This window comes from Urocitellus parryii, chromosome 7, assembly GCF_045843805.1.
Source record: "Urocitellus parryii isolate mUroPar1 chromosome 7, mUroPar1.hap1, whole genome shotgun sequence".
Lineage (NCBI taxonomy): Eukaryota > Metazoa > Chordata > Mammalia > Rodentia > Sciuridae > Urocitellus > Urocitellus parryii.
The window spans coordinates 2,619,295-2,631,679 of NC_135537.1; the positions used below are offsets into that span (position 1 = coordinate 2,619,295).

At 51.9% G+C, this 12,385-nt stretch overlaps 1 protein-coding gene across 1 annotated transcript in view; it reads left to right on the top strand.

Annotated features, from left to right (window-relative positions):
• Nucleotides 1-2,487: 2,487 nt before the first annotated feature.
• Nucleotides 2,488-12,385, top strand: part of LOC113192821 (maestro heat-like repeat family member 5) — a 62,960-nt gene continuing 53,062 nt past the window's right edge. The window contains exons 1-3 of the mRNA XM_077800917.1: nucleotides 2,488-2,538; nucleotides 7,569-7,728; nucleotides 8,469-8,521. Of these exons, the coding sequence (XP_077657043.1) occupies nucleotides 2,503-2,538; nucleotides 7,569-7,728; nucleotides 8,469-8,521 (249 nt within the window). The 5' untranslated portion in view covers nucleotides 2,488-2,502. The remainder of the gene's footprint in view (nucleotides 2,539-7,568; nucleotides 7,729-8,468; nucleotides 8,522-12,385) is intronic.

The following is a 12,385-nucleotide window of genomic DNA, read 5'->3' on the forward strand; positions in this document are numbered from 1 at the left end:
CCTGACACACGTTCCCACGTGGTGGGCAAGTGCAGGCGTGAAACATGCTGCAGCACGCCGCGTCCAGTCCGCCGACTGTCCATCCTGTGCACTGACGCAACCAGGCCTCCAACAGCCTTCCCCCGGGAGGCACCTGGAAGTGGGAACTGAGAGGGAAGGAGCCAATGAGTCCTGAGGAGGGGCCACAGAGCCTGACCTCTCCCTGGGGGGAGCCCAGGGATGCCCTCCCTTGCGCCCTCTGTGGCGACGAGTGCCTCTGGGCAATCCTCCCCCACGTTGCAGGGGGACAGGAGGGAGCGGGGAGAGGGCAGGGACCAACACCAGCTTGAAGGGGCCCCACATCTGTCCGCGCTCCCGCTGAGAGCCCCGAAAGCTCTCCTCACCTCGGGGACCTCACCAGGGACACCTGGAAAGTCAGGGACGTCTCCCAGGCCGTCCTGGAGATACGGGGTCATCCCAGTCAGTGCCAGAGCCAGAGCTGGGGGAGGAGGGCCCTGAACCCGCCCACACCACCAGCCTTTCTGTCACCAGCCCCTGCCAGGAAGCCAGATCCCACCAGGCCGCAGGTGACTCTGTCCACTCAATATGTCCTGAGACCTCGGCCCCCGCCCCTCCCAGGGCCCAGCCAGGCCGTGAGTGGAGGCGAGACCCCTGGAAGCCACCTCCCAGCCTGATCCAAACCCAGCGACTCTGCGCCCTGCTTCCATCTTGAATACAAACGTGCGCAGCCCTCTCTCCAACCCCCCTTCCCTTTCAGAATCTCCTCCCACGTCCCAAGACCCGCGAAGGAGTCCTCCTGCAGCAAGTCCCCAAAGGACTCTGCCGGCAGGGACAGGCAGTCACAGCACACCACTATCCTGCTCTGCAAGTCCAGGAGCAGCCAGGCTGCCCTGATGCCCAAGGAGCACAAGATGTTCATGGAGGAGGCCTACAACGCAGGTGATCACCAGGCCTGGGACTCGGCCAGGGCAAGGGGGGGTGCACAGGGGTCGGCTTCCAGCAAACCCTACCCTGTCCTCCACTGGACGCAGTCCTGAGGGTCAGGGCCAGAGGGGGTCCTCTCCAGGACTTGGAGATGGCGCGGGGTGCGCACTCACGGAGCTTCCAGCAGGGAGCCCTGCTCCTCCCTTGGCTTCCCACCCCCCCTTGTGGCACCATCCAACACCCCCCAAGTACCCATCTGCCATCCTACCTTCCGTTCCCCTCCATTCGCTTTCAAACCTCAGAGCCTCAGCGCAGGCCTGACCTCTCCCTGCAATGCTTTCCCCCTCATGGAGGGTGAGAGGATCAGAGGATGGTGAATGGAGGGAGAGAAGGATGGACAGGAAGATGGACAGGTGGATGGACCCATCTCTGCACAGATGATAGTGGGCAGATGGATGGATCTATGCACTCGGGTGGGTGCGTGGGTAGATGAGTGCAAAAATGAAAAGATGGATAGGTAGACGGACTGGTGGACTAACATATAGGGATGAATGTGTGGGTAATGGACAGACGAGTGGACAATGGATGAGTGGATGCAGAGGTGGGCAGGTCAGTGAGTGGGTGGGAATCCACGTGGGTGCACAGGACAGGCCGACTGGAAGGCCTTCCTGCTCTCTGTCCCTCTCAAGCCCCGTGAGGACATTTGGGCAGGCACCTGGTCCTCCTGGCGTGCAGCTTCCTCCTGGCCCCCCCTCCTTCCCCTGCGGCCACGAGGTGAGCCCCGGGCCCCAGCCCTCACTCCCTTCTTGTCGACTCCAGCCATTTGCTTCAAGATGCTCCGGGACATCAACAGCTCAGACCCCCTGCACCTCAAGTTCATCATCAAGAAGGTCAAGGACATGGCTCAGGGGTCCCCCCACCTGGTGATGGAGACCATCCACGACTACTTCGCAGACAACCCAGAGGTGGGCGTGCCCGGGCCCTTGGGAGCAGACATGGGGGCGCGAGACCCCAAGGGGCTCCAGTCCTCCATAGTACTCATTTGGGCCAAGACTCAACGTCCTCCTGCGCTGAAGGGGCTGAGGAAGGAGGAGGGAGTGGACACAGCTTGGCCCTCAGAACACTCTGCTGAGGCAACACTCTGATCCTCGCAGACTGGGGAGCTGAAGCTGAGCCAAGTGGGGGCAGAAATGGATGGAGGGTGGGTGGACGGAGTTGGGGGCTGCATGGACGATGACTGCCCAGACGGGAGTGGACTGCTGCTCATTCCCATGGCAGTTCCCTGAGATGGGGACCATCCCCTTCCGTGTGGTCTCTGGTTCCTGTCCAGGCCGGCACGCAGCAGGCATTTCCTAAGAGCTGCCCAGTGCATGGCCACACACAGCCACTCCTGGCCTCCCCTCTGCCTCCCTCCGTCCAGTGCTCCTGCTGGCACCCCGGGCGTGACCAGACCCAACCGTCCAGCACCCCCTCTGCTGTCCATAGATCTCCAACCGGCACAAGTTCCGGCTGTTCCAGGTCCTGAAGAATGTCATTGGCGCCAGTGACGTCATGGAGGACATCTGGAAGAGGCGCTTCATGCAGCTGGCCCTGGAGAACATGACCAAGTCCACGGTGGGTCTCCCCCCTCCTGGCCAATGGCCACTCCCCCAGGGGCTTTGGGGATGCAAGTGGCTCCCCAGGGATCCCCGTGACGCAGCGCTGCTGGGTCTCGTGGTCCCTCAGACGGTGTGTGTCCACTCCTGTGTCCTCACCCCTGGCCCTCCAGAGGGACAGGTCCATGCATTCTGGGGCTGAGGAAGCTGAGACAGGGAGGTCCCTTCTTGAGTTGGGCTCGGGTTCCCCTGTCCACCTCCTCCCTGACCATCCCTTTGTGGCTGCCCACACTCCAGCCTCTGGAGACCTAAGTGCCAGTCCCACCCATTCCCCAGGCTGCAGATCAGCCCTCGGCTCCGGCCCCTGGGCTACTGCCCGTGGAGGTGTGTGGACTGGACCTGAGCAGCCCCATCCCCAGGCCAGCAGCAGTCTCCACGGTGGCCTCCAGGGCTGTGGGGACAGGGGTGTATCTCAGACCAGGCAGCCTGGCAGCCCATGGTGGGGTCCTCAGCCACGCAGGCGAGTGGTGGCCAGAGGGCAGTGGCCAGGCCCCCTGCAGTCTAGGCCACAGCACCACCAAGCCATGACTAGGCCACTTGACCCAGGATGTCCTTCCAGTGACAAGGAGGCCGACGCCACTGGGAGACGGTCTTTAGTGCAGCGTCCAGGCCACACAGGGCCACAGGGGCCCGTCCCTTGCAGGCCAGGCAGCGGGCAGCAGCCATGCCTTAGGCCTGTGGGCGTGGGCAGCACTGTGTGAGATGTCCCCTGGGCCACTAAGGGGCTGGGGCCGGCCAGTGTCCGAGGCTGGGGAAGGATAGCACGATTGTGATAGACATCCCCCGCCAGGAGGGGAGGGGCCTGTGTCCTTCCTGGGCCGTGTTCACAGCCTTACAGGGAGCTCATTAGGACAAGCAGACCAAAGGCCAGAGCAGCGCCCACCAACAGGAGCTCTGGCCCATTCTACAGAAGGACAGGGAGGCTGGAGTGTGGGACTGGCCAGGGGACAAGCCTCGTGGATAGACAGCGGGTGCACCCCAGAGAGCTTGAGAACCGTGGGCGGGGAGGACAGAGGCAAGGACAGAGGAGCCCAGGGCAGGTCCACCTGCTCCTTTCTCTGTTTAAACTTGTGCGTGCACACACACATGTGTGTGCGTGTGTGTGTGTGTGTGCACGTGTGCATGTGTGTGTGCATGTGTTTTGTGTGTGTGTGTGTGTGCACGTGTGTGTGTGCACGTGTGTGTGCACGACCTTGCTCCTGTGGCGTGCTCCTGTGGCTTCTGTCATGATAAAGCGCTGGCGGGGCGGGTGCAGGGAGCTGAGCGCACAGGGGTCTGGCTTCAGGCTCCCCGGGGGCGGACAGGACCCCTCCCGGGGCAGTGCTGGGCATCATCCTGGGGTCTGCCTTGCTCTGGGACTCCCACCACCCTTTCCATCAGGAGACCCCATTGCTACACCCCACGTCTTCCTCCTTCCCAATTTATTCCCTCCTCTGCCATATATCAAATTTATTTTTTCAGGCAAAGATACATTTTTCGGAGGGGAGGGGGCCTGAGGATTGAGCCCAGGGGCACTCGACCCCTGAGCCACACCCCCAGCCCTGTTTTGTATGTTATTTAGAGACAGGTCTCCCTGAGTCGCTTAGCACCTGGCTTTTGCTGAAGGCTGGCTTTGAACTCATGATCCTCCTGCCTTAGGCTCCCAAGCTGCTGGGATTATAGGCTGCTTTTTTAAAAAAATGCCTTTTATTGTTGTTCTGCTGCCAACTTTTAAAATTCATTTTTCACTGTTGGATGGTAATTGTACGTAACAGTGGATTCCTCCGCCACATGCATGTGACACGATTTGAGCAGCCTGGTTCCCCAATTCCCACGTAGAAGACACTCATCTCCAGCTGCTTCCTCCGTAGGAGTGTTTGGGGAGGAAACCGTGAGCTACGAGTTTCCAGAACCCTCTGTGTCCTATCGGGCCCTGGACTCTAGATCGCCGTCCCTTGGTCCTCGGCCCTCTGTAGAGCCCTGGAGGCCCAGGCCGTCCTGACGCCCACCCTTCTGTAGGACCTGCCTTCCCCGGGGCTCACAGCACCCGAGTTCTGGATTTCCACCACGGCGCACCTCGTCCTGGGTCCACGCAAGGTTGTGGGCTTGGCTCTCGGCCTCTCCCGCTCCTGGCTTAGCTCTTGGACTTCGAATCTCTCGTCTGTCTGCTTCCAGCTCCGAGAATATGATGGCTTTTGTCCTTTTTAAATTCTGCTAAATGTAGTTTTAAACGAGGGTTTTTCAGGGCTGGGGATGTGGCTCAAGCGGTAGAGTGCTCCCCTGGCATGCGTGTGGCCCGGGTTCGATCCTCAGCACCACATACAAACAAAGATGTTGTGCCCGCCGAAAACTAAAAAATAAATATTAAAATTCTCTCTCTCTTTAAAAAAAAATGAGGGTCTTTCTTTTTTTAAGCAAAATCAGATCCGATCCATCCTCTTAAGAAGCCCTCACAACCGTGTGCTTTCACAGAACTGCAATGACCTCTCTATTTCCTGAGAGCAGGAGGGCCCTTGGACACCTGCTCCTTCAGATGCCACCTACGGCAGGGTCTTTGCTGCCCCCGCCTCCTCCAGCAGATGACAGAATCCCACAGCAGCCGAGAAGGCCGGTGGCCGCCCAGGGCCGGCTCCAGGCACAGGCTGGCTGCCGCCCAAGGGTGGCCCTGGTGGGCCTGGGGGGCCTGGCGCAGCCAAGAGCCACCCTGCAGGCGGAGAGTCCCAGCAGGAGCACAGCCTGGGTTCTGAACTCTTGGTGACGTCACAGGACGTGACATGTCCTGAGCGTGCCCGGGAGTGGGCCTGAGACACAGCGAGGGCTTGGCAGAGGGCCAGGGGAGATGCAGCACCGGGCAGGCGGCTCCACAGAGCAAGGCCCTGAGGCAGGGTGCAGGACAGTGTGTTCTGGGACTTCAGGGGACCCAGAGTCCAGAGCCTGGGCACAGAGCTCCCCTCCGTTCCCTGGGCCTCTTGTTTCTTTCTTTTTTTATTTGTTCTTTTTAGTAGTTGTACGTGACAGAGAATGGGTTTGACGTGCCCTACCTACAGGGCGCACAGCTCCCAATCTTGTGGTCGGACACGGTGTGAGGTTCCCATGAACACAGGAGAGGGATGTCTCATTCATTCTCCTGTCTTTCCCATTCCCATTCCCCTCCTTCCCTCCCTTCCCCTTGGTCTGATCCAGTGAACTTCTATTCCTCCTCCCACCCTGCTTATTGTGAGTCACACCCACCTATCAGACAGAATATTCTGCCTTTGATCTGGGGGATTGGCTTATTTCACTTAGCATGATAGTCTCCAATTCCACCCCTTTTTACCAGCTAATGCCATTATTTCATTCTTCTTTATGGCTGAGTGATATTCCATTGTGTATAGAGACCACATTTTTAAATATTTATTTTGAGTTGTAGTTGGACACAATACCTTTATTTTATTTATTTATTTTTATGTGGTGCTGAGGATGAAACCCAGGGCCTCGTACATGCTAGGCGAGCACTCTACTGCTGAGCCACAACCCCAGCCCCTAGACCACATTTTCTTTATCCGTTCATCTGTTGAGGGGCCCCTAGGTTAGTTCCATAGCTTAGCTATTGTGAATTGAGCTGCTATAAATATTGATGTGCCTGCAACACTATAGTATGTTGATTTTTAAGTCCTTTTCATATATGTTGGGGAGTGGGATAACTGGGTCAAAGAGGTTCTATTCCAAGTTTCTAAGGAATCTCCATACTGCTTTCCAGAGTGGTTGCACCAATTTGCAGTCCCACCAGCAGTGAATGAGTGTGCCTTTCCCCACATCCTCCCTCGCCAATGTTTATTGTTACTTGTGTTCTTTATAACTGCCATTCTGACTGGAGTGAGATGAACTATCGATGGGGTTTTAATTTGCATTTCTCTAATTGCTAGAGGTGTTGAACATTTTTCACTTTGTTGACCAGTCGTATTTCTTCTTCTGTGAAGTGTTCAGTTCTTAGCCCAGGATGGATTGGGTTATCTGGGGTCTGGGTGGAAGTCCACTGAGTCATTGATATATCCTGGAGATCAATGCTCTGACTGAGGTGAGTGTGGTCAAGAGTCTCTCCCTTCTGTAGGCCTCTCTTCACATTCTTGGTTGTCTCCTTTGCTAGGAAGAACCTCTTTAGTTTGACTCCATCCCGTTTATTGATCTTGGTTTTCCTTCTTGTACTGTAGGAGTCTTGTTGAGAGGTCAGGTCCTAAGCCAGAATGATGGAGAGTCTGGCCTCCTCTTTCCTCTTGCAGGCTCAGGGTCTCTAGCTCAGGCCAAGGTCCTTGATCCCACTGAGTTTTGTGCGGGGTGGGAGACAGGGGTCTAATTTCACTCTGCTACATATGGATTTCTGCCGCAGTCCGGCTGCAGCAAAATAACTGGGGGGTGACGAGGAACTTGTGAAGGTTGATCCAGCAGGAGTAGGAACCGTTTATTGTAGGACAGGAACGGTATTTATACATTCCACACAGCTTATCTTAATTAGCATAAACTAGATACAGCAGTCAACCAATAAGGAATCTCCACACTTAATGGCTCGCTGGCGTTACTTCACAAACCACTCCCCCTGGCAAAATGCCAGGCGCCATCCTGACTTGTTTACAGACTCTAACATTTGGCGCCATCCTGACTTGTTTACAGACCTTAACAGATTTCCAGTTCCAGCACTGTGTGTTGAAGGCTGTCTTTTCTTTCTCCAGTGTATCTCTGTGGTGCCTCTGCTAGTGTGAGGTAGCCGTATTCCTGTCCGTCTGTCTCTGTGTCCTCTGTCCTGTACCTCTGGTCTACAGGTGTGTTTTGGTGCCAGCACAGCCGTTTGGGTCACTATAGCTCTGTAGTGTGGCTTAAGCTCTGGTATTGGACGCCCCCTGCTTCGCTCTTCTCGCTGAGGATGCTTTACCTACTCTATCAGCCTCCTTTTCCATCCCCCCAATGCTGTGTCCATCAAACCACAGGCTGGAGGCTCCGGGCTCTGGGCCTGCGCTGACTGCCCCTCCCCCCCAGGAGCTTGAAGACATGTACCAGAACGCAGCCAGCGACGTGCTGGTGGCCCTCTGCAGGCACTCGTGGCCGGAGGTGGCCCAGCACCTGGAGACGGAGTTCCTGACCGGTGTCTTCCCGCATCGCAGCGTCCTCTACGTGATGGGCACCCTGTCCTCCCATGGTATGTGCTGCCTGCAGTGGGGGGGGGGGGCAGGGAGGCAGATCTGGGGGGAGGCACACCGACCCTGAGACAGCGAGGCTCATGGGGGTGGCACCAGGCTGCTGTGCCCGACCCCCAGCAGGGACTGGCAGGAACTGCAGCTGAAGCAGAGGAGTTGGAGGAGAGCTGGTTGTGCAAGGGCCCAGGGGCAGCAGGGAGGAGACAAGAGGTCTCCTAGGACCAGGCCCGGAACCAGGCAGGAATCGGCTTAGCCTGGCCTTGTTCCTCCACCCTGGAACTGGCAAAGGCTGGGAAGGGTCCCTCTGCACCTGAGGGGCCTCCAAAGCAGCCCCTACTGAGGTGGGATCTCCAAATCTCCCATAAGGCTTTCTCACCTCACAAGACTCCCTGAGCCTTATTTCCCCAAACTTGAAGGAACTTCCGCACACCCCAAAAGGCCCTACTCAGAGGTGTCCCTCCGGTCACCATGAGACAGCCTGAGGTCCAGAGAAGTACAGGACCTGTTTGAGGCCACACACAAGGGGCCAGGGCCACAATGCCAATCCAGCTCCCTGGACCCTGACCAACTCCAGTCTGGCTCGCGGCCCTCCTGGTTGCCTCCCCCTGCCCCGGAGCCAGGCCAGGCAGAGGCAGGACAGTGTCCCCCCGACTCAGTGTCTGAGGGCTGGGGGAGCTGGGGCCCCAGGCCAGCCCTGGCTGTGAGCTCAGACCTGGCTGCAGCCCACCTCCGTCTCCCACAGAGGAGCTTCTGAACCGGGAAGACAGGGCGCGCTGGGAGACCCTGCTGGCCCAGGTAGGCAGGGAGACCGGCTGGCCCTGGGCCTCTGTGGGCAGCCAGGCCAGGTGGAGGGTACAGTGGGGAGGGAGGAGGAGGGAGGGGGAGGGAGGAGGGAGAGGGGCAGGGAGGGAGGGGGAGAGGGGCAGGGAGGGAGGGGGGAGAGGGGCAGGGAGGGAGGGGGGAGAGGGGAAGGGAGGGGAGCAGGGGTGTTCCCCACTGTACAGATGAGCAGACGGGAGGGGACTTAGCCACAGTGGGGACTGGAGCCTGGGTCTCTGGTCCTGAGGCAGGTGTCGACACACAGCCCTCCACTCTGCCCAGGACCTGGATCCATGATGGCCTGGGACCAGAGAGGACACAGGGGCCAGAGCTGAAAGGGGGAAGCAGACTGGGGTGCGCCATCTCAGGGCAGCCCCATCGGACACCCCCAGAGTTGGAGCTCACAAACCTGAGAGAAGGGACATGGGCCACTGCAGACCTGGTTCATGTTCAACCAATCACAGCTGTGGCCTCGTCAGCCTCGCTGTTCCTGAGTTCACCATCCGTCAATGAGGATAAAAGTCCTGGCTCAAAGGGCCGCCGTGAAGACCCTGGGCGCTGACCACCATGGAGCCTTTGCATGGCACCCACAGGGCGAGCCGGGCTCAGTGCTGGTCAGGCTGTCACAGCGCTGAACACGAGTGATTAATGGAACAGAAATCACTAAGGAAACCGAAGACCTGGACAACGCAATTAACCAAATTGATCTAATTGACATTCCTTTCAAATGCAAATAGAACATTCCGTAGCTCACCACACACTGGCATCTATCAATTTTCAATAAATTTAAAAGGGCTGAAGTCAAACAGTACTTTCTCTGACCAAAACATAAATTAGAGGTCAATACTAAAAGGTATCTGGAAAAACTCCAATGCTTGGAAATTAAACAACACAGTTCTAAATAATCCATGGGTCAAAGAAGAAATCACAAGAGAACTAGAAAATATTTTTATTTTAATTGAATGATAATAAAAACACAACATAGAAACATTTGTGAGAGATGACAAAAATCAATGCTGGGAAATTTGTATTTTAATGCCTGTATTAGAACAGGAGAAATGTATAAAATTATTTAAATCTTCATTTTAACAAACTACCAAAAAAGAGCAAATTAAACCCAAAAAAAGTAGAAGGAAGAAAATAATAAATACTAAACCGTATGTTAAAGAACTAAAAAAGAGACAAACAACAAACAATGAATAAAACCAAAAAGTGTCATCAAAAGATTAATAAATTAATAAACTGATCAAGTGAAAAATCATACAATGTCAGTTTCAGAAAAAAAAATAAGGAACATTAGAAATCTTTTAGATATTAAAGGATGATAATGAAATATGATTCCAATAAATCAGACTAAAGATGCAATGAATTCCCTGAAAAACACAAATTACCAAGCTGACACTAGAAGAAATGGAAAATCTATGTAGTCCTATATGTACTAAACTGGTAGTATAATTTAAAACCTTCTGGTTACCAAGCCACATCCATTTTACCTTCCATGCAATGTGTCAAACACTGAAGAGTCTTACAAAAGAGAGTCTATTCACCAGGCAAGAGCATGGAGATGGGAGAACAAGTCTGAAATTCACCTGCCTGATTATAGGGTTTGGGGCTATTTATGGGATGAGCATGGGGAAAGCAACTGGATCAACTTAACAACTGTCAACACCGTGACCCTCACATCAGAGAGGTCAGGTATAGTTAACTAAAAGCAAGTGACTAAGTGCAGGTGAGTCCAGAGGGTCCACTCAAAAGCTAAGAGCAGGTGATTTTTTTCAGATCTTCCCTTTGTCTCATTTCCACAAAGAAAACTCCCCGCCCAGACACTTCACTGTTGAATTCTATCAGTAGTTAAGAAAAAAATAATACCGATTCTACACAAATTATTTCAAGAAAAATAGAGGGAGAAAGAAGTCTTTCCAAGTCATTTCATGAAGCCAGCAAATCCATGATACTGAAATGAATGACATGAGAAATAAAACTACAGTGCTGCAGTTGTGGCTCAGTGGTGGAGCACTTGCCTCCCGTGTGCAAGGCACTGAGTTCAATCCTCAGCACCACATAAAAATAAATAAATAAAATAAAGGTATTGTGCATTAAAAAAATAAAGAAGTAAAACTAGAGTTCATTTTCCATGAAGATTGATTCAAAGGCTTTTAACAAAATATTAACATGCTGAATAAAAGGATAACACACCATGATTAAGCAGCATTTATCTGAGAGACACAAGGTTGACCTATTGTATGAAAAGCAATAAATGTAATTCAACACACCAATAGAATAAACTAGAAAAATTATGATCATATTTAATAAAAATTATGAAGAAAAAGCATTTGACAAAATTTAATACTTATTCATGTTAAAAACCTCTCAACAAACCATGAGTAAAAAGAAACTTCCCAATTGACAAGGCTTCTGAATCTATAGCAAACACACTAACAAAGACTAACTTTCCCTGCTAATCAGGAGGAATAGAGCAAAGATGCCCAGTTTTTCCACATCATCAGAATTGCACTACAATTGCTAACCAATGCAATAAGGTAAGAAAAAGAAGAGAAGACATACAGATTGCAATTGAAAAAGTAAAACTGTCTTGCTTTCCAGATAACATGGTTGCATGCACAGAAAATCTTACAGAATCTAAAATAACTGAAAATTACTTATAATTGAATTTAGCAACATATCAGGATATAAGATTAACATATAGAAAGAAACTGAATTTGTATTTATTTGCAACAAATAATTGGAAAATGGATTTTTTAAATGGCACATCAGCATAAAAGATATGAAAGACTGAAAGATATATCTGATGAAAAATGTGCAATATATTGACAGTGTTACAAAAAGTAAATTTTTAATGGAGATGTATGGTGTTCATGAATAAGAAAATTAAGTAATGCTAAGATATCATGTCTCCAAAAATTGATATGACAGTCCAAAATTAATTTTTTTAAAAGCCAATAAAAGTCCCAGAGGCTTTGGTGCAGAATTAAATATATTTTAAAAGACCATCATCCAGGTCCCTGCAGGGACACTAGAAACTGTAGTACCTCGGACCCCCACTGCTAGAGAGGAGGACACACAGACAACATGAAAAGACAAGGGAAGGAAGAGCCCGAAACAAACCAACTGTACAATAATGGAGTCCACTGACAGCAGATGACACGTCAGAGAAGTTCAGAATGTACAGGATTAAACTGATCTGTAAGGAAAGAATGAATTAAGAGAGCAGACTCAGGCAGCAACTGACCACTCCTCAAAGAGATGAGAGAGTAAATACAGGTAGATAAGACTACTTCAAGAAAGAGTCTCTGAAAAAAAAAAAACAGATATTCTTGAAATGAAAGAAAGAATAAACCAAATAAAAAAATTCAATAGAAGAAAGCATCAACAACAGACTAAATCACCTGGAAGACAGAACTTCAGGCAATGAAGACAGAATATATAATCTTGAAAATAAAGTTGACCACAAGTGAAGATGGTGAGAAACCATGAACAGAACTTCTAAGAATTATGGGACAACATCAAAAGACCAAATCTAAGATAGAGGAAGGCACGGAGATACAAACCAAAGGAATGCACAATCTCTTAAATGAAATAGTGTCAGAAAATTTCCCAAACATGAAGAATGAATTGGAAAATCAAATACAAGAGGCTCACAGGACACCAAATGTACAAAATCACAACAGATCCACCCCAAGGCACATTATAATGAAAATGCCTAGCATACAGAATAAGGGTATAATCTTAAAATCCTCAAGAGAAAAGTTTCAGATCACATAGAGAGGGAGACCAATTCGAATCTCAGATTTCTCAACCCAGACCCTCAAAGTCAAGAGA